This window comes from Lutra lutra, chromosome 9 (assembly GCF_902655055.1).
Source record: "Lutra lutra chromosome 9, mLutLut1.2, whole genome shotgun sequence".
Lineage (NCBI taxonomy): Eukaryota > Metazoa > Chordata > Mammalia > Carnivora > Mustelidae > Lutra > Lutra lutra.
Genome location: NC_062286.1, coordinates 133,998,485 through 134,019,640, shown reverse-complemented (window position 1 = coordinate 134,019,640; position 21,156 = coordinate 133,998,485). Strand labels below are relative to the sequence as shown.

Sequence of the window (21,156 nt, the reverse complement as noted above, 5' to 3'; positions counted from 1 at the left end):
TCAGTGGGGGCACCTTGCTGACATGGGGCCAGGGGTGGTCTCCCTGGCGATCTCATCCTGCAGTCTCCCGACAGCGGTCCGAGGCCTCCCCACACATGCACAGGGCCTGGCTACTGGGGGGAGCCCCCCGGAAAGCCGAGGAAGGGGAGAGTGCTGAGAATTGGGATTTCCAATGTCTGCTGCAGAAATAATGCACCTGCTGGGGCTGACGGCGGGCAGACGGCCCCTTGCCGAAGCATTTTGGGTTGGAGGGCCCGGATGAATGCTTCCATCAGTCTTGGGACCTCTGCTGTGTGCAGGCCCTGAGTGTGGCCCCAGGGTTGTACGGCATAGAACGGGGGTTCTCAGCTGGTGTGGGGGTGTTCTGCCTGGCAGGAGACATTTGGCAATGTCTGGGGACATTTTTAGTTGTCAGGACAGGGAGAAAGGTGGGGCTGTTACTGACATTGAATGATTAGAATTCGGGGGTGCTGTTGAACACTCCATAGCCTGAAATAAAAGAATTATCTCGCCCTGAATGCTGCTGGTTCCAAGGTTGAGAATCCCTGGCCTGGTGCTTGATGATGCTCTTGGCCTGCCGGTGTTTAGGCGGTGGGACCTCGGGCAAGTCCATTCACCTTCTTGTGTCTGTTTCCTTATCTGTAAATGGGGGTACACCGTGCCCACCTCATAGGTGGTTGGGCACATGGAATAATTCACTGCGTGCCTGGCATGTAAGTTCTCTAGCTGCTTTTGAGGTTTATTATTATTAATGAGGTATTTCGAGGTTTATTATTATTAATGACTTATGACCCCTATCTGCCTTCAGAAAGTTCAGGCTAGTAGGGCGACAGACAAGTAAGCTGTAATCGACAGACTTCATGACATGATTCTGTAGGTTCTGTAGGATCTAGTCTAATCTGGACTAGGGAATCAAGGAGGGCCTTTAGGAGGAGGTGGCCCAAGTGTAAACTTGATCAACAAATAATGGCTGGCTAGAAGTGAGGATAGGTTTGAAAGGGAGCTCCTGGCAAAGGGAACAGCATGTACAAAGACATGGAGGCACAGAGGACATAGAACAGCAGCCACTGAGTCCCCTGTCATGGTTGCTACCTTCTTCCTCTCCCTGGGTACTGCTGCCTTACGTAAGGGCTGGGCATCTCCCACGGCAGATACGATTTTATGTGGCCCACCCATGAGTACATTGCATGTAACCAGTGCTTTTTTTTTTTTTTTTTTTTTTTTTTTTGCGGTGCTACTTTGCTTTGAATGAGCCCAAGGTAGGGTCTCAGTTAGGTGCCACTTTGTCTTTAACACCTTTCTTTCTAGCACTTACCATTCCCTTCCCCCCAGCTCCAGCCTTCAAAAAGGTAGGCTTACTGGGGTTGTGGAAATATTCTCCATCTTTATTGTGGTTGTGGTTACAAGGGTGTATAACATTTGGCAAAACTCATCAAACTCTCCATAGTCAAAATCTGTATATGTAAGTTCTACCTCCATAAAAAGAGAGCATTCAGGGCCAGAAAATGGGTGGGCCTCCTGGTAGAGCCTTTGGCCAGCCACAGTGTCTTGAACCTTGAATTTAGTAACTTTTATTTTTATTGTGTTTTTAACCCTACCTTCTGTTTATGGAGGTGACACAGATTTTCCATTTGTGGTAGTGGTATAAAGTTTCCTTAAAAAAAAAAATTAAAGTACTATGTGAGTGAATTTAAATATAGAAATATTAAGTAAATAATATTTACCGGTGGTATAGGGATGTCACAAAGATCACGCAAGTGGTAAAAAGAGTGAGATTTTTGGGAACCCTCCTGAAAATCTGGTGGTTCTAGGATGAAACGTTGCCCCGTGGCTGTGTGGGCATGGCCGTGACCCTGAGGGGCTGGCTGTGGGGGGTGGGGGGCAGAATTACTGTGCAAGGAGGGCGAGCTGAGAATCCTAGCTGCTCACACAAGTGTGTTCACGATGAGCCTGGGATATTGACCGTCAAGCACCCAGAGGGCCGAGAACGGAACGATGATAAATTACCTTCACATTCCCTGCTTGGTGTGAAACTTGCAGAATCTCGAGAGGAATACGGGAACGGAAAAACCTCTGCTGCTTGGATTAATTAAAACCAGCGTAAATGCTCTGGATGCTTTTGCTGAGCAAACGGTCCTTTCTGTTTTGTGTGGCTGCCAGCGAGTGTGAGTGCTGTGTGTTTTCGTGGCCGAGTTTCAGCGACTGCTCACGTCAGGCCTGAGGGGGTGTTCCTGATGAGACGTGATGCAGTTCATCTGATAAGGCCGGAATTTTTGCTAAGAGACTTTTTGTGGTTTGTTGGGCTGGTTCACAGGGTAGTGGATTATCAGAATGTTGTCAGATATGGATTTGATGTTGATCTCTCGCTAGTAAAAATCTGCCCTCTGTTACCTGCCGGGAAGGTGTGCGTGCGTGTGTGTGTGTGTGTGCATGTGCGTGTGTGTGCGCGCACACATTGATACAAGTTGTGACCCACTGCCTCTTGGTAAGAACTCGAGACCCTACACACCGCAGCTACAAAAGCCAAAAGATGTCACAGCTGGAAGTAACCAGGGAAACCGATCTAGTCTAGTGCTGTCCTGTGAATGGGAAGGTTGAGACATACAGCCGGTGAGGGACTTTTCCAAGGTCACAAAGCTAGTTAGTGGCACAGTAGGACTCAATCTCCATTTCCTGCTTCTGTTTATCCTGTATATCCTGTCATGTCACCTCCACGCCCTGCCACCTTTAAAATAAAATAAAAACACGCTTCTTTTGGGAATTGTATTTCTTTTCTTGAGGTCATACAGAAATCAGTCTCCTTTCTGCCATGCCTCTGGGGCCCGATTACTTAGTTCCCCTCCGGAAGAAGTCACTGTTACCTGTAGCTTCTAGAGGCAGCCTATGTAGGCAGCAGCTGTGTGTGTGTGTGTGTACCTGTAAACACATTCTTTTAGCCTCTGTTTTTATGCTGTGTGTGCTGTATGTACCTTGCTTTTCCCCTTTGACACTGTATCTTGTGGTCATTCCAGATCAATGCAGAAAGAACTTTTCCAACCCTTTATCTAGCGGTACTGTATCCCATTGTGTGAATAAACAAGAATTCAACCCAACCCCAACTGACGGACATTAGGATGCTTCCAGTCTTTCTGGAGTACAAACAGGGCAGTATTTTTTTTTTTTTTAAGATTTTATTTATTTGAGAGAGAGTGAGAGAGCGAGCACAAGCAGGAGGAGAGGTGAAGGAAGAGGGAGAACAGACTCCCCTCTGAGCAGGGAGCCTGATGCGGGGCTTGATCCCAGGTCCCTGAGATTACGACCTGAGCCAGAGGCAGATGCTTAACTGACTGAGCCATCCAGGTGTCCCCCAAACAGGCCACTATTAACTAATCTATGCATACTTCATTTTGCACATAAGAGGATTTAGCTGCAGGATAAATTTCTAAGGCAAGATTGTTTGGTTCTAAAGATACGTATGTTGGAATTTTGATAGATATTACCAAATTACCCTCTGGAGGTTATACCTGTCTTCCTTTTGAGTTGGATATTAGCATCTTTGAGTAGCAGTTTAAATATTTCATATAGACTTTCGTGAACTCACTTTTAAAAAATTCATTCAGCTGGGGGCACCTGGGTGGCTCAGTTGGTTGGGCGACTGCCTTCAGCTCAGGTCATGATCCTGGAGTCCTGGGATCGAGTCCCACATCGGGCTCCCAGCTCCATGGGGAGTCTGCTTCTCCCTCTGACCTCCCTTTTCATGTTCTCTCACTCTGTCTCTCTCTCAAATAAATAAATTAAATTTTAAAAAAATTCATTCAGCCAACCAACACACATGGGGGGGGGGAGGGTCCTGTCCCAGTGCTAGCAATGCATTAGGTGGTAAAAGAGTCCTAGAACTTGCTGTTGGTAGGGGTGAAGCTGGTGGTTAGAAGAGAGGCAGGCAATAAACAGCAAACTTCAGAATTACTTAATTGGAATTTTGGGAAATGTATGGAGCAGAACAGAGAAGCATGAGTGGGCTCTGATCTAGCCAAGGAGACCAGGAAGCCTTTCCCAGCACATGACACTTCAGCTGGAAGGAACGAGTATGTAGAGAAGGGGCCTGGGTGTGGTAGTGGTGGTGGGGAGGACCTGTTGTGGCAGAGGGAATAGCTGCTGTGGCAGAGGGAACAGCAAGTGCAAAGGTCCTGAGGCAGAAAGGAGGTAGGTGCTTTATTAGAACAGAAAGACAGCCAGTTTGGTTGGAGTTCTGGGAGAGATGTGAGAGAGTAGAATTAGTTGAGACCAGAGGTGACAGGCAGGGCTTGGCCAGGATGGCCTAGTTGAGTTGTTTAGCTTTACCCTAAGAGCTGTGGGAAGCCATTTCTGGGCTCCCACCAGGGGTGGGGACACCATCTGGACCCCATGAGATCAGCACAGCTAAACCAGGCAGCCTTTAGTCCAAGATGGTCCAAAAAGGGCACCAGGAGGTTGAGGATCATCTGTGTAGGCACCTTGGCTCCCCAAGGCAAGGGCTGGTCACACAACTTTAGGAAGAGGTCCCATTTCAGGCTTGATGGACCTTGGGCATGCTTATTCTGCTCTTTGCCTAGTCACTCAGCAAATGTTTATGGACAGCCTGTGCTAGGTGCCTGGCAAACAATGCCGAACCTCAGCAGATAATGGTTGCAAGTCTGGTGTAGCATACATAGTCTAGTGTGCTGGTCACCAGCTTCTATAAAGGGCCAGAAAACTGATATTTTAGGTTTTGTGGGCCATACAGTATCTGTCGTCATGATCAACTCTACTGTTGTAGTGCAAATCCAAGCCACAGACCATATGTAAACAAATAGGTGCATGGGTGCATTCCAATTAAACTTTATTTAGAAACACAGTCTGTGGGCCGGATCTGGTCCAGGAGCTGCAGCTTGCCTGCCCCTATCTATGGGCATGAGAGTCCCTTCACAGATAATACCTGACATGGTGTTTGCTGGTTAACGGGTTAGCAGAGGAAAGATGGCAGGGGTAAAGAGTGGAGAGTGAATAGATACAGGAAGAAACTAAGGGAAGCAGCCATGAGAAGATCTCGGCCGGTAGAGTTTCCAGCAGAATGAATAGCATTCGAGAGCTTTAAGGTGAGAGCGACTTAAAGAACAGCGAAGGGGTTAGCGGGGCTGTTGGTGAGTCAGGGTGAGGTACGAGTGGCCGGGTGGGCCAGGGCTCAGGGACAAATGTGTTAAGGACTTTAGATCACATCAGGGGAAGCTCTGAAATGCCTTGGGGCGTTTCAAGAGGCTGCTGCGTGGCGAACAGACTGGAGGGGCGAGGGTAGAGTGGGGAGCCCAGGGAGGAGGTGCCTAGAGTCCAGGTGAGAGAGGATGGCTGGCGGCTTAGGGCCGGGGCTTTGAGGAGAGGGAGACGGGTGTGCCTGTGGCTTATGTTTTGACAGTAGAGCCATCAGGATTCACTATGGATTGGACAGAAGGCATGTGAGAGAGAGGAGTCTGGCTGACGCAAGCCCTGGCAGGGAGGGTGGAGGGGCCTCTGCTGAGTGGGGGAGCTTGATGCGGGTCAGGGTGGCCAGGAGGAGCAGCGCCTTCCCTCACTCGGTCCACTCGCAGGCATGGGTCCTTTCGCAGTGGCAGCAGAAGGCCGCTCCTAGAGAAAAAACCGAGATCCTTCTGGACCGACTGTTTTCAATAGCTTGGGAGACTCTAGAGCCATGGCTCTGCCTTTTGAGGGCAAGGGGCTTGTCTGTGGGATTTCTCATCCTGCAAGTTTGGGTGAATCTCTTCCCCTCCCTGGGCCCCAGCTTCGCCATCTGTAAAATGACACAAGATGAGACATGACACAGAAGCCCTCGATCTAAACGAAGCCATTAGGTACACTGGAGCGTGAAGGGCTGGGATTTGAACCCAGAGCCCCTCCGACTCCAGAGCTGTGTGGTCTCCCCCTCCATCCCATGGCTATGTCACACATGCAGAATGAGGAGCTAAGCCTAGGTCTGTGGCTTCTAAACCATGGTTTGTGACCCGCTGGTGGGCCAGGAAGTCTGTAGAATGAGTTACGACCAGCATTTAAACCAAATAACCCCATCCAAGAGGAAAGATAAGAGTGCACTGTATGTAGCAGGGTAAGTATTGTTTCGGGAAGCTTTCGTTTCAGTCTCCAGTACATACGGTGTAACCTGAGTTGTGAAATACAGTGCATCTCTCCCAGGGGTTCCACGGAACCACACGTTCGGAGACCACGGGCCTGGGGCATCCCGCACGACTCAGACGAGCTGTGTTCTGTGCACCTGCGCCAAAACCTTGTCGCTTCGGTCTCTCTCTTCAAGGAACCTGGGATGAAATGGCCTCCCTTTCCTCTGCCAAGGGGAGGAGGCTCCAGCTTGGGGTTTGGTGTGGCGGGGATTAGAAAGAACAAAAACAAACAAAAAAGCAGGAGACGAAACCCAGCCTGCGATTGCTCTGCACGGGAGTTCTGTTTTAGAGGCTTAAAAAGAACCCCCTCCCCCCTTCTCTTTCCAGAAGAACCGAATGCACATAAGGTCGCCAGCCCACTCTCCAGACTCGCATACCCCGATGAAGTCCTGGACTATGGCCTCAAGCCATACAGCCCCCTCCCCAGTCTCCCTGGCGAACCCCCCGGCGGATTCGGAGAGCCGGATAGGGTAGGGCCGCAGAACTTTCTGAGCCCGGCGGCCAAGCCAGCGGGGGCTTCGGGCCTGAGCCCTCGGATCGAGATCACTCCATCTCACGAACTGATGCAGGCAGGGGGCCCCCTCCGCGGCAGAGACACTGGCCTGCTGGGGGAGCAGCCGCCCCTGGCCGGCGTGGCCGCCAGCCCGCGGTTCACCCTGCCCGTGCCCGGCTTCGAGGGCTACCGCGAGCCGCTTTGCTTGAGCCCCGCTAGCAGCGGCTCCTCTGCGAGCTTCATTTCCGACACCTTCTCCCCCTACACCTCGCCCTGCGTCTCGCCCAATAACGGCGGGCCCGACGACCTGTGTCCGCAGTTTCAAAACATCCCTGCTCATTATTCCCCCAGAACCTCGCCAATAATGTCACCTCGAACCAGCCTCGCTGAGGACAGCTGCCTGGGCCGCCACTCGCCCGTGCCCCGTCCGGCCTCCCGCTCCTCGTCGCCTGGTGCCAAGCGGAGGCATTCGTGTGCCGGGGCCTTGGTTGCCCCGCTGCCCGGAGCCTCACCCCAGCGCTCCCGGAGCCCCTCGCCGCAGCCCCGGGACGACGGCGCCCCCGCTGGGTACCCCCCCACGGCTGGCTCTGCCGTCCTCATGGATGCCCTGAACAGCCTCGCCGCGGACTCGCCTTGTGGCATCCCCCCCAAGATGTGGAAGACGAGCCCCGACCCCTCGCCGGTGTCCGCCGCCGCCCCGCCCAAGGCCGGCCTGCCCCGCCACATCTACCCGGCCGTGGAGTTCCTGGGGCCCTGCGAGCAGGAGGAGGGGAGGAGTTCGGCCCCCGAGTCCATCTTGCTGGTGCCGCCCACCTGGCCCAAGCAGCTGGTGCCTGCCATTCCCATCTGCAGGTGAGCGGGCTGGGGAGACGGTCTGGTCCGCGGGTTACTTCCGGGGGGCTTTTGCTGGGTCGGGGGCGTGTGGTTTAGAGGCCTCTAGACAGGGGTTAGGCCTGGCTCTGCGCTTACTGCCTGTGAGATCTTGGCAAGGAAGTTAAAGTCTCCGAGCTGTGGTTTCCCCATCTGGAAGAGAGCCCTTCGGGTACCCAGTGAGGTACAGGCACCTAACTCACCAGGCGGTGGGCAGGAGGATGCCTGCCGTCGCTCAGAGGGCGCCTGGCTGGTTCGTGCATTCCCCAAACGGGTGATTTTCAGACACCTGCTCTGGGCCAGGCAGTCACCGTTACAGGCGTTGGGGAGCCCGCGGTGAACAAAATGGGCAGAAATTTCTGTCTTCAGAGAGCTGACGTTCTGGGAAGCACAGAGCCAGGCTTCATGTGTGGAATTTACTGTCCTCTTATAAGAGGCCTTGCTGTTTGTGGGTACCTGCTCTGTGCCCCAGGACGGCAGTCAGTGCTCTGGACCTCCTACAAAAAGAAAGTGGGAGCCATCATCCTCAAGGAACTTCAAATAGTGGTACACGGAGGAGATGCAGATAGATGGTGGCACCAGGGCCTCAGGGTCTGTCCAGACTGGATTTGAGTCCTGGTTCTGCCACTCACCGGCTGTGTGGTCATGGGTGTTTCTGGTGCTGCCCTCCCTGCTATGCCCACAGCAGGCATCACTAATCATGCAGAGCCTCTTTCTCATTGAGCGCCTTTTCGATGCCATTCCCAGGGCAGGCATTGCTAATCAATCAGGAACTCTCTTTCTCACTAAGCACCATACTCAACCTTAGCTCATTCCCTATGAGATGAGGATAATAATAGTCTCACGTCAGCATGGCTTTTTTGGTTTTTGTTTTTTTGCAAGGATTGGGTGAGAGGGCATATATCAAGTCCTTGGCATGGAGCCTGCACAAAGGAAGAGTGCAGAAAAAGGGGCAGCCATTATCTGGTGAGGTGAGGGGACAGGCCGAGGCTTGCCCAGCTAGTTAATGACTGCATTAGAAACGAAGAACCTCGGGTTCTCAACTCTTTGTTCTCTCTGCTACAGATTATCTCCAGAATGTGATTCATATAATGATTGAGACTGGGGAAGAACATTGATATAAAATCAGATCATGCTGCATTTGTCTGATACTTTACTGTTTATAAAGACTTTATCATTTCTCCTTCCATCTCCATTCTGTGGTTGGATCCAAATGGTTCTGAATGCTGTAAGAATTTTCTGTAAGATCGAGAGGATAGGGTGTTCAGGGAAGTCTCCTGATAGTATTTGTCTCAGGGTATGCAGAGCAGAGGACAGAAATTCACATGCAGCATTTTTGCAGAGCATGTTGGCTCTGATGGTCTAATTCTTAAGATTGTATCATGGTCATCAAAGACTTATTCTGGAACCAAGGAAAATTTGAAGTTGATACTTAGAGATATCCCACTGGATCTTCTACTCCTGGATTTTTTTTTCCCTTGATACTTCAAAAGATAATGCAGGGGTGAAGTGATCTTTTATGAGCTTCAATTTGTACACTTAAAAAAGCGTAACTTGCCTACATAACGAGAATACAGGTATTTGACACACATGGCCCCTGAGCTGCGGGCAGAAGCAGAAGGCACGTTGCCACTGAAACTAAGGTGGACACCAGGCTTCAGGGTAAGGGGGGCTTCAGGCAGGTAACTTCAGGAGGCAGCTAACTTCAGGAGGCAGCTAGTTGCAAAGAGGAGCTGGAGATCTGCTTGCAGAGTGAGAATGTAAGTTTAAGTTGGATTGTATGTTCATGTTGAGCGCTAGTATGATGAGGGAGTTTATGGGGTGCCACCCCCCCACATCTCCCCTTGGTATTGCTGTGATGGAGAAGGGATGGAATCGGTTTCACTGCAAATGCAGAACTAAGTCCAGGTGATAATGTCAGCTTTTAATAGCTCAGGGCTTAGTGGCAAAGATGGTGCTGACTGGATTAATGATTGGTGCCCCATGTGCAAAATCAGGACACAGTGACACAAATCCGTGTATTTGCAACTTTGAAGCTACTTTGACTTTTTTTTTTTTTTTTGGAAGATTTTATTTATTTGAGAGAGAGCGTGAGAGAGAGAGAGCATAAGGGAGGTGCGAGGGGGAAGCAGACTCCGCACGGAGCAGAGAGCCTGACTCGGGGCTCAGTCGTGGGACTCCTGGATCATGACCTGAGCCAAAGGCAGATGCTTAACCAACTGAGCCACCCACGTGGCCCTGAAGCTACTTTAAATATACGGGGCTTCTTTGAAATAAAACTGTTTTTGCTCATTCATTCATTCATTCATGTTTCCCTCCATCCAGCCATCTACCCACCCACTGAATAGTCTCTGAGAACCTATCAAATGTCAGGTGTGCTCTAGAGTCCTTCTATAAGTGAGAGATTTTCTTGGCCCTATTTTAAATAAATTAATAAGATAGGAGGTAGTGTAGAGATATGCGTGGAGCACTGGACCAAGAATCAAGACACGTAAGTTGCCACCTTGGCATGTCTTGCTTTGTGATCTTGAGGAAATGTCTGTGTTCTCTGAGGCTCCGAAGGGTTGGTCCAGATAAATCATTAAGGCCTCACTCAGTTCTTAAATGACATCATTTTTACCATATATCAAGTACCCATTGAGTGTGCTGGGTAGGTTTAAGATTCTATAGGAAAATAAAACTTAATGCATATCATTACAACTTCAGATGTAAAGATATATATATACATATATATAATACCATAACCATAAGTTAATTAGATTGTCTATGGGAGATAACTATTTATTTGAAATATGCACTGTATATAGGGAAACATAATTATAACCTAGTATCTATTTATTGAGAAGTTATTATGCTAAGGTCTTCATATGATCTCAGTATCCCCATTTCCCAGTCAAGGAAACTAAGGCCTAGGGAGGTAGAGTCAGGCATTTGCCCAAAGTAGTTAGAGGTGGATCTTGGAATTGAACTTGGGTGGGTGACTCCAGTCATGTTCTTGACCTTTACTCTTCCTTTAAATTTAGGGGTCTCTAAATTTAGCCACCTCTCTGGTTAGATGTTCTATACTTGCCCTGATAAGCAATGGCTGTAACTGGAAATGATCTCTCCCTAGAATTCGCTATTAATTAAAAGCATCAGACTTGGAAATAAGAGCCGAAATAACCCTCAGGTGCCATCTGGTCCATTTGTTATGTTATTATAAGACACTGAAGGTAAATGAGGTGAGGTTACTTGCCTAAAGTAACATGGCACATTCATGACACACGTGGGCCCCTGATTTCCACTTCAGTGTACTTTTTCGCACACTTGTTCCTTTGGAAAGGGAGAACATTCTGGGAAAAAGGTGATTTTTAGAGGTAGGAGGTGGTACTCTTTAAAATTTCTAGAGGAAAATAAGTTTAGCAATTAGAAATACTCTAGAACTCACATGTCATGAAGTTAGCTTCATAAATGGAGATGTCAGTCGCACTGTTGTCATCAAAGATGGAAGAGAAAAACCAAGAAAAAGATCTCTACTTTGTGAAGAGTCCGACCTATCCTGAGAAATACATGCTTTCCAACAGCCAGTATTTTACTCATACACCCACTGGACATGAGTTTTCAGAAAAGGGACCATTTACTTTTATTGTACAGGTTGACTGGTTCTGATTTCTTGTACACATGACTGACTCTTGTTTCCTTCTTCAGCATCCCAGTGACTGCATCTCTCCCTCCGCTTGAGTGGCCGCTCTCCCACCAGTCGGGCTCCTATGAGCTGCGGATAGAGGTGCAGCCCAAGCCACATCACCGTGCCCACTACGAGACCGAAGGCAGCCGAGGGGCTGTCAAAGCTCCAACTGGCGGCCACCCGGTTGTTCAGGTATGAGCTTGAATTCTTTTCCTTTTTTGTGTCCTTCATTTACCAGTAGGTGGGCTACTTTTGCTCAGCCACTGCCTCTTGCTTGTTGGGTTGTGGCATGTGCCTCAGCCTCCTACTTGTCTGACGGATGAGAACATTCGAGGTGGAATTAGTGTCCAAGGCTGGTCCAGTTACTCAGAGGACAGAGAAGAAAGTCTTCCTGAGCTGGATAAGGAAGGAAATAGCTCAAGCTACTTCTTCCCTTTTCTTTCTGATGGAAAAATTGCTAGATTTTGCAGAGGTTTGTGTATTGGCAGAAGGTTTCTGAAGCCATTATTTTGTGGTTAAATTTCAGATGCATGTCCACTGAGGAAATTCCATACACTCTTGTAAAATATAGAAAACTAGGAGAAAATTAAAATTACACATAAAATAACTATTCTTAGCATTTTGTATACTTCTTGTTGCCTTTTGTTCTAGTCACAAACATGGCAATGTTTATATAAATATTTTTAAAGATTTTATTTATTTGTCAGAGAGAGACAGCACAAGCAGGGGAGTGGCAGGCAGAGCAGGCAAGGGAGAAGGAGGCTCCCTGCTGAGCAGGGAGCCCACTGTGGGGCCAAATCCCAGGACCCTGGGATAGTGACCTGAGCCGAAGGCATATGCTCGTTTGAGCTACCCAGGTGTCCCGGCAATGTCTATTCATGTACATTTGTATGCTTGATGTTACAGTAGTTGGCACTCTGATATTTTTTTAAATTATACCATGAGCATTTCCTCCTGTTTTTTCTTAATCATTATCTTTTATGTCTGTGGCTTTTGATTTAACCTCAGACTTTTTTTTTTTCTCAAAATAAGTAGAGACGTGTGCATTTTTCTGCAAAATAATTTAAGCTGAAATGATCTTTCGTAATCGTGTAATCTGTTCAACCGAGACTGCTGATTGGTGCTCACCAACCCGCTCGAGCAAGCAGAACCTTCAGGACCTATCAATTTACCTCTTACTTGTATTTGCCTTAAAGTGGATGTATTCTATGATAAGAATTCTATGACGCGTTAGAACCCTCTAGAGAGCTTAACAATGCAGATTCCTTAGCATCCCCTGAAACAAAAAACCAAAAACAAAAAAAGCTCCACAGGGGCTTTCGGTGTATGTACCTGGTTAAGGACTTCTACAAAAATATTAGGAACTTACAAATCCTGACCAGTTTGCTTTTGCTAGAGCCACCATCATAGCTATTTTGGTATTTGTGTCTCTTCCTTGATTCTTTTCCTTGACCACGAGCCGCATTTTCTTCTTTCTTTGCATGCCTCGTAATTATCGATTATCTCCTGAGGTTGAGAGGACGGCATGTGTACTGGACATTATCGAGGCTGGATTTTGTTATCTTCTGCTGAAGGCAGCTCAGTAACGGGCTGATCACCGTGAACTTGTGTGACACTTGGTTTTAGACTCCGTCAGGGCTGCTCTCGGGAAGCCTTTCTTGAAGGTGTGCCCTTATTTCTAAGGCACAACCTTTTTGGATGCTTGGTGAGGGGGGGTGAGTCCACACCGGTGGTATGGAAGCTGTCCTCGGGTGGCGAGCTGGAGTGAACATGGGCTCACCACCTGTGTTTCCTTTTCCTCAGTGGCCACAGTCATGTGCTGCCCGCTGTCTAAGCCTGACAGAAGTTGACTTACGTGCGTTTGTCCTGACTTACTGGTTGTTGACAGCGGGAGGGCTGGTCTGATACTGTTTACTTTGTCATGCATGAAAATTGTGTTTTTTGGGAAAGGAAGTCTTTATATCATTACTGATCTAGGATTATCAGTTCAAGGATGGGGACTTCCAGCTCGGAGGGTGGCGTTAGTCTGTGGGTTGGAGTCAAAGCCTTTAGTAGCAATAGAGAAACTCACTTAAGGTAGATTAGAAGGGGGATTCGGGGCTTGTCTGAGGAGGCGACTATTGCAAAACCAGGCCAGGAGACTTGGGAAGAAGCTGGACTTGAGAATGGCCCAAAATGTACTACTTTGTTCTGTCAACTCATTCAACAAGTGGATTCATTCTAACGGTGTTTGTCGAGCGCCTTCTTTCCACCAAACACTGTGCTTGATATTAAAATACAACGAAGAATAAAAAAGAAGTTATGGTCTGTTTCTTCATGGAGCTCATGGTCTAGGGGGGAGAGTGTCATTGACTAAAGAGTCATAAATGATAAAAGTCCGAATGGTGGCAGGTAGCGTGAAGGAAAAGAACATGAGGCTCTGAGTGTGTAGAATGGAGGAGCCAAGGAAAACAAGGGAAGAACATTGGCTAAGATTTCTGTGAGAAGGAGACTGGGGCCTGGGATGCATCAGGGGAACAGCTCGTGCAAGGGCCCAGAGGTAGAAGAAAACAGAGGGAACCACACTGGAGGAATAAAGGAGGCCAGTGTAACTGGAGCAGGAAGCCAGAGAGAGGGGGAGAGAGGTAGGCAGGGGCCAGAGCCGGCAGGGCCTGGGTAGCCAAGGGGGGATGGAGAGTTTGGCTTCATCCTGAGCCATGAGAAGCAGGAAAGAAACATGATCTGATTTAGGCTTTGATAAGACCCGGCTCTGATTGTTCCACTGAAGTAGGAGCTGAGATGAGGAGAGAGTTAGCAGGCTCTGTCCATGGTCTCTGTCCTTAGGGCTGTGTGATATCTCCATTCTCTGATCACTCATCAAAGGTGGGCTGAGCGCTGCTGTGTTGCAGGCACGGTTCTAGACTCTGGGATATGTTATGAGCAAACCAGTGAGAAAGCCTCAGCCTCATAGGCTTACAGTTGAGCAAAATGGAAACCGTAGTTGTTGACATTCGGCATGCTTTGCTGTGTGCCAGACCCTCTTCTGAGTGCTGTACGTGTTCATTTATTCAATCCCCAAAGGGTCCCTAGGAAGCAGGTTACAATTAGGTCAAAGAGATGTCAAGGCACTTGTTCAGCGTCCTAGCTGTCAAGTGGGCCTGGGGTTTGGCCCCCTGGGGCTGGTTCTACCCGCTACACGATGTTCCTGATTTTTCACGTCCCTCTGCAGACCATCTCTCCCTAACTCCACACTCTTACCAGCCTCAGAAAGCCTGGTAGAAAATTGCCCACACCTCTTGCCTATCAATTTCATGTGCTGTCCCCGCACCGGCTCATTGGGACCAAAATTGTGATTTCTCGGGGAGACCGTAATTGGCCCTGGTTGGGAAGACCTTCTGGTCCAGTTGGTGTAGCCAGAGAAGTCAGACCATGTGCAGTGGTAGGCTCTGCTCCCCCTTTCATCTAGGGCCTGGGCCATGGAAAGTTCCAGAGAAGGGAATGGGTGGGATGTACTGAACTGTGCTTGACGCTCATGCCCCTCCTTCTGACAGCCCCCAAGGATCCCTCCCTCTTCGTGCTTGTAACTTTGAAAACCCAGTGCCTCACTGAAAGGTTTGTAGCCACATTCTCTAAAGATACAAAGTGAAGTATTTAAAAAAAAAAATCATTTGAATAGATTACGTTCTCTTCAAAATGCAATGTGCTAACCACTGATTTTTAGCACAGTAAGTCAGTTTTTAGAAAACTTCTTTGAAAAATGAAGTGAAGAGGGGACTTAAAACCCCTTTCGAAATCTGGAGGGTTGCCCTTTGGTTCCCAGAAGAGCAGCGAAGCCCTGTTTTGTACCTTGCCTAGATGCCTCTGTCGGTTTCTCTCTTGATCTGTCTCTATCTCTACATCTGTTTCTATTTCTGTACTCTACCACGGCTCCTTCCCCCCCTCAATGATTGGTCCCCACCCTTTTCTTTTTTATTTATCACACTATAAAACTTCATTTTTTTTACATGCCTAGTGGTTTTTTACTCCTCTTTAGATGAAAATAAAATGAGTACAAGATCACTTCATTCTTTCATTACATATAAAATTAAAAACCTTAAACGTGGGCCACGTTTATCTGGTTTTGTTTTGTTTTTGAATGTCCCTTCGCCTTGGAGGAAAGTTTGCTCCAAACCTTAAGTGCTTTCAGATCTCCTGACTCCTTCACTTGGCAGACACGGCAGACATTTTGTTGAGGACCTACTGTGTGCCCGGCACTGCGCTCAGTGCTGATGATACAGTGCTGGGGGAGAGGAATACAGTTTCTACCCTGGGGGAGCCCAGGGGCTGCTAGAGGTACCCAGTCAACCAGAACGGTTTGGTGCGACCATTGCTGAGATGTGGGTGAGTCCGGGAGGCAGGGGACGGCAATCTGGAATGACACCTGGACTCTAGGACAAGACACGATGACTGATTAGGAGGCCAGCTGTAGGATTTACAATGGGGGGCGGGTAACTACTTAACAAAACCAAGCATGCCAGGAGAATACTTGGACGACCTGCTGTAGAAGGGGGTCTTGCTGAGGATGTGGACTTATCAGCTGGGACCTAGAGCAAGTGACAGAGCCAGCAAAGAGAGGAGTGAAGCCCTCCCTGTCTCTGTTTCTCTAGCTCTCTGGGTAGGAGTGGGCGAATGTTCGTTGCACATGGTATGGTGTGTGCAGAAGTCCTAAGGCAGAGAGGAACTTGGTGTGTCTGATTTGCTGAAGGAGGGCCAGTGTCACTTGAGTTTAGCTTGGGGGTGAGGGGTTGGCAGGACCACGCTGTGCGGGACACAAAAGCCAAGGGGAGGAGCTCGGGTTTTATTCCAGGGAAGGGAAAGGGAGTGACAAATTTTGAGTAGAGGAGGAAAGTGATTCTGATTTACTATTTCTAAGATCATTTGGGCTTCTTTCTAGGGAGTGGGTTAGAAGGGGTAAGGGAGGAAGCAGGGTGATGAATGTGATGGAGTGGGGGAGGTGCCAGGTACAGCTGCTGCAGACAAGGTGGCAGTGGGAGGAGAAGGGCGGGGAGAGACTCTATGATGTGACCTTCGGGACTCAGTGCTGGCTTCCACATGGTAGTGGAAGGGCACCTGGCTAAGGATGGTGTCACGGGCCATGTGTGGAGACTGGGGAAAGGATCATTTTCTTAAGGGCAGATGATGGCTTCCGTTCGGGGTGTAGGAAGTTGGAAAGGCTTGTGAGCTATCCAAGTAAAGATGCCAGCAGGCAGTTGGACTTAAGAGCCAGGAGCTCAGAAGCAAAGTACGGGCTTTCCACCTCTCAGGCCTGTGGAATGCCACAGAATCACGTGTGCCGTCCCTAGAAGGCTTAGCACAAATCCACTTGGAAGGGGTTATTTTCCACACCCCAATAAGAACCTGCATCCTCCAGAAGTGATGAACTAAAGAGAGAATCTAAGAAGATATTGGAGAAACAAGGTCACAAACTGATAAGCTGGTGGGGGGCCAGACAGTGATAAGAAATGGCCGAATTGGCCAAAGGTCAGGAAGCACTTAGGGAGTGGTGGGGAGTAGGGCATGGCAGAGTGTGTGCCTCTTGTCCAGCAGGCAGCCACTGTTCAGTCTCCCTGGGTTGTACCACGTGGGAATGTGGGTCCAGCATTGCTGGGTTCTAGAGGTTTTCTTCAGGAGAAGCCAGGAATCTGAATATTCATGTGAAATTTCTGGTTCTAAAGTGTTGGCCACTAAATCCACCTCTGGGTTCGATTCGGCTCCAGGCAAATATCCTCCAGTTCATATCGTCGGGGGGTGAACAAGGTCTGTGCTACTTGAAGCTTTATCAAATAGAAAGGGAGATAAGAGAGAGGCTATATTTATATGATTTCTAAGAATTGTCTGGTTGGGGGGAGTAGGGCTGTGAGCAGCCAGGCCCACATTGTTTGTTTTATAAAACCTTTAAATCCCATTGAAATAGAGCAAGCTTATAGTTCTTTCCCAGGAGCCAAGGAATCTTAATTCCCTGGTGTGACTTTGATCGGTAAGGAGCAGATGGGAAAGGGAACCGCTTGACTTGCCTTCAAAGAGCCACCTGCCCTGCGGCAGAACCCAGTCATCACTTCCTCATTCTGGTTCAGGGGAAGATGCGGGGATCTTGCGTTGGACCAGACGTCCATGCCCAGGCTACTACTTTGCAAAGCTGGGTTTTAAGCATTTCCACAGCTCTTCAGCTATGGAATTTCCTAATACTCCCAGCTGGCTTTGGGCTGTGTAATGCCATTGTCGTGGAATCCTTTCCCTGCCTGCTTCCAGGCCCTGTAAGCATATTCCTGCATAGCACTTTCCTAATAGAGGACACTTTCCTTATCCATCACCTTCCTTATCCATCCTGGTGCTCTCAAAACACATTATTCTTACCACTCTCCTAACCATAGTGCACACATATGGAAGAAACAGAGCTAGTTCGTTTCGGAGAAATTCCTTACAGATGCAGAAACCTGATCTATGTTTCACGCCAGGGAAGAGTGGTGAGCTTCGCAGGGTGGGGAGCCAGAGGCCAGGGGCGCACCCGTCCACCTGCCTCGCCCCTCCCCGCCACCCCCCCTCCCGCCCACCCCGCCCCCATCCAGAGGAGGCTGGTTAAGTCTCCAAGCTTTCATCTCCCAGAATGGACTGAGAGCCTGTGATTTTCATCCTGTTGGATTTTAGCCTTCGTCCTCTCTGCAACTCACTTTCAATTAAATCTCGGAAAGGGCAGAAAGAAGCCCGGCGGAGTTTTCTCCTTCCCAGTCGAAGCCGCAGTCATGACGGTGAGCAGCGCACCTTTGGCAATGGGCTGCGCTCATCGGCTTCCATTTGACTAACCAAATGTTGTGCTCAGGGAGGCTCCCCGCCCAACCCTCTCTGCTCCTTAGTCGTGAAACATGAAGCAGGTCCTGCAGATGCTGATGTGTCTAGGAGCTGCTGTGTTGGCTTCTCCAGAGGGAAAGCACAGAGGGGTGGCTCGAGTTTCCGAGGAGGAGAGTGTGTTCTGAGATCCCGAGAGGTCCCTCTGCCCCTTCATCCGTTCCTCTGAAATTTACCAAGCCCCTTCTATGTGCCAGGCACCGTTCCAGGCGCTAGGGATGTGGCTCTGAACCAAACAGACAAGGGTCCTCTGGCCCCCGCCTAGCTTCTGTTCTGGCCGCGGCGAGATAAGAAATCTGTAGAGTAGGAAAAGTTAAATTGTATGCTGGAAGGTGATAAGTATGGTGGGAAAGACGGCCAGGCCCAGGGGAGTTGGGAGGGGTGAGAGGCCTTTCTGAGCAGGTGGCCTTGGAGCAAAGGAGGAGAGGAGAGAGGAAAACGTGCAGGGATCCGGGGAGCAGTGCTCTGGGCTGAGGGGCTCTCTGGGCCCAACCGGGGCAGGGGCTGGCAACACAGAGGTGGCCAAGGTGCGGGGGGAGTTGGGAGGGGTGTGGAGGAGACGGAGGCCCAGAAGAACGAGCATGAGCACATTCGGGCTTTGGACGCTGAGGACTTTTATTCCCAGGGAGCTGGGAGCCTGGAGGGATGGGATCTGACTTAGGTCCCAGCAGCATCCCTCTAGTTGCTGTGCTGGTGAGAACAGTCTGCAGGGGGGCCAGGGAAGAGGCAGGGAGGGGGTAGGGCTGCTGCTGTAGGCCAGGTAAGAGGGGAGGGTGGCTGCCCAGGCTTGGGGGCGGAGGGCAGGAGCAGTGGTTGGCTTGTGGGTATCTGTGGAAAGCCGGGCTAACTGGTTTGAGAGATTGGCTCTGGTCGAGAGGCATGGGTGTGGTTGTAGTCTTGGGAAAGCCTGGAGTCCCCAGTCCTGAACGACCCTGCCGGTCCCCACAGAGATTTTGCGGACTTTCAGAGGGAAGATCCCTTCCAGGGGTGGCCTGACCCAGCCTTCTCATGTGAAGATGGGCATGGGGCAGGGTGGAGATGCTGCCGCCAGTCTTTGCAGGAGCCGTCCTCCCCAGCCTCCCCTTGGTTAAACCAGTCTCTCTGTCATAACACTGGCCATTCGTTTAAAAATTCTGGAGAGGGCAGTCCAAGCCGCCTGCATCTGTGGGCCAGATGTGGCCTCCCGTGTGTGACCTCGAGTGGCCAAAGAGGCTTTGTGAAAGAACAGAGATGGGTGCTGGCTTCCAGGGGTGAGCCGGGTGGAGGAAAGGGGGGTGTCCAGGGCGGGGCCGGCGGAGGTGTGGGTGCCGAGCAGGTGTGGGGTTGGGTGATACGGTGTGCACACATTGTGTGCCAAAGGCACACCGATGGTAGGCAGTGCTTCTAGGTCACGTTACAAGATAAACAGTCACGACTCAGTGGGGCATTGCTCCCCCACAGGGAGAAGACAGCTTCCAGAATCTTGGAGAAAGAGTTGTTCCCAAAAGACTGACTAAGTCTGAGGCTTGCAATATGTCTGGCAGGCAGTGGGGCCATATAGGGGGAACTTGATGTGTTCCCCGAAAAACGTTTTGGGTCCCTCCTATGGGCCGGGCACTCTGTTGTAAATGATGAGAGCTGCACTTATGGAGCATTTACTGTATACTTTCCTTGGAGTGACCTACTTCATCTTTGCAGTGATGCTGTGGAGTGTAGGTGGTAGAATTACTATTTTCCTTTTACAGACAAGGAAACTGGGACACAGGTTAAGCAACGTGCCCGATGTCACCCAGCTGGTGAGCGGTGGCGATGATTGGGACACAGGAGGTCTGAAGCCAGAGCCTACCGTCTGGTGGTTTGGAGCAAGGCAGTCGTAGCATTCATTAGCTCTGGGACTCTGTGGCCCTGGCTGGGCTGTAGTTTCTTCAGTTGTAAAGCAATGAAGGCTGCATCTTTTGGATTATTTGTTTCGTTGTGTCAAGAGTCATGAGGACGCTAAACACGGGTGTCCAGCATGATCTTTGGCCTAAAGCGGGCGTTTAATCTGCTGTTCTTTTTGTTGAGAAATAGAGCGATCAACTTGGATCTGGGATCTTCAGAGCTCCGCTAGCCTAAAATTAGACACTGGTGTCCGTTCAGGCTTTTTCTGGTGGAGTGAAGCAAATCTGAGACTTATGGAGGGCACTGGGAGGGTCTGAGGGTTGTTTACATACCCATTGTGTGTTATGGATATGACCTTACTTCACCCTTGCAACCACATAGAAAGGTGGGGCTATGATTCCCGTTCACAGGGGAAGAGAGAGGCACAGGGGACGGGAACTTACATCATTTGCCTGAAGGCGACTAGCTTACCGCCCTCGCCTTGGCTTTTAGCTTCTGGATTCTGACCCTCCTACTTGCCCTTCATTCATCTGTCACCTGCACGCAGCCAGCCCTGCACAAGGTCCCAGCACAGAGCACTGCAGCTGGGGTTCCTGCGAGGGTAGGAGCACTGGGCCAGTGTTGGGCATCCAGGTCCCACCCTTGTCTCTACTTTCTCCACTGAGCGACCCTGAGTGAAGTGAAGATTTTCTCTGGTCCTGGGAGAAAGGAGGCATCTGCCGGAGGCCGGTTTTCAAGCACCTGTTGGCTTGACTGTGCCAGCATGGGGGAGGGGTGGTGATGGCTTCTCGAAGGGGCCCTCCTTCCTCTACAGCAGCAGCGAAGCCATTCCCCAGACTCTGGGAGACAGTGGGGGATGTTCAGGCCACTCGTTCGGAGCCTTCTGGCAGACTGGGGCTGGCTCTGCCCACACCTGCAATTGTTTATTGAGCACTTGCTATATGACAAACATGCCCCGTGTGCGGGCTTGGGCAGGAATGCTGTCCCTGCTCGGTGCACGGGGAAGCAGGCTCAGCGGCGTCGGGGGCCTTCTCCAAGGAGCACGTGATCATTAGCGACCCTTGACTGAGCTTTCTCTATGTGCCAGCTGCGGGAGTCGTGGTGCTATTATTAACCTCAGGCCCAGAGGAGGAAACTGAGGCCCCAGGTCACACCACTCACCCGGCGGGATGATACCCATGCCTGCCTCCTCAGGGCTTTGCAAAGAGTCAGTGACCGGACAGCGTGCATTGCACAGAGCGGGG

At 50.0% G+C, this 21,156-nt stretch overlaps 1 protein-coding gene across 1 annotated transcript in view; it reads left to right on the top strand.

The window, feature by feature from the left end:
- Positions 1-21,156, top strand: part of NFATC2 (nuclear factor of activated T cells 2) — a 139,924-nt gene that overhangs the window by 12,633 nt on the left and 106,135 nt on the right. Inside the window, 2 exon segments of the mRNA XM_047744765.1 lie at positions 6,489-7,506; positions 11,212-11,383. Coding sequence (XP_047600721.1) covers positions 6,489-7,506; positions 11,212-11,383 — 1,190 coding nt within the window.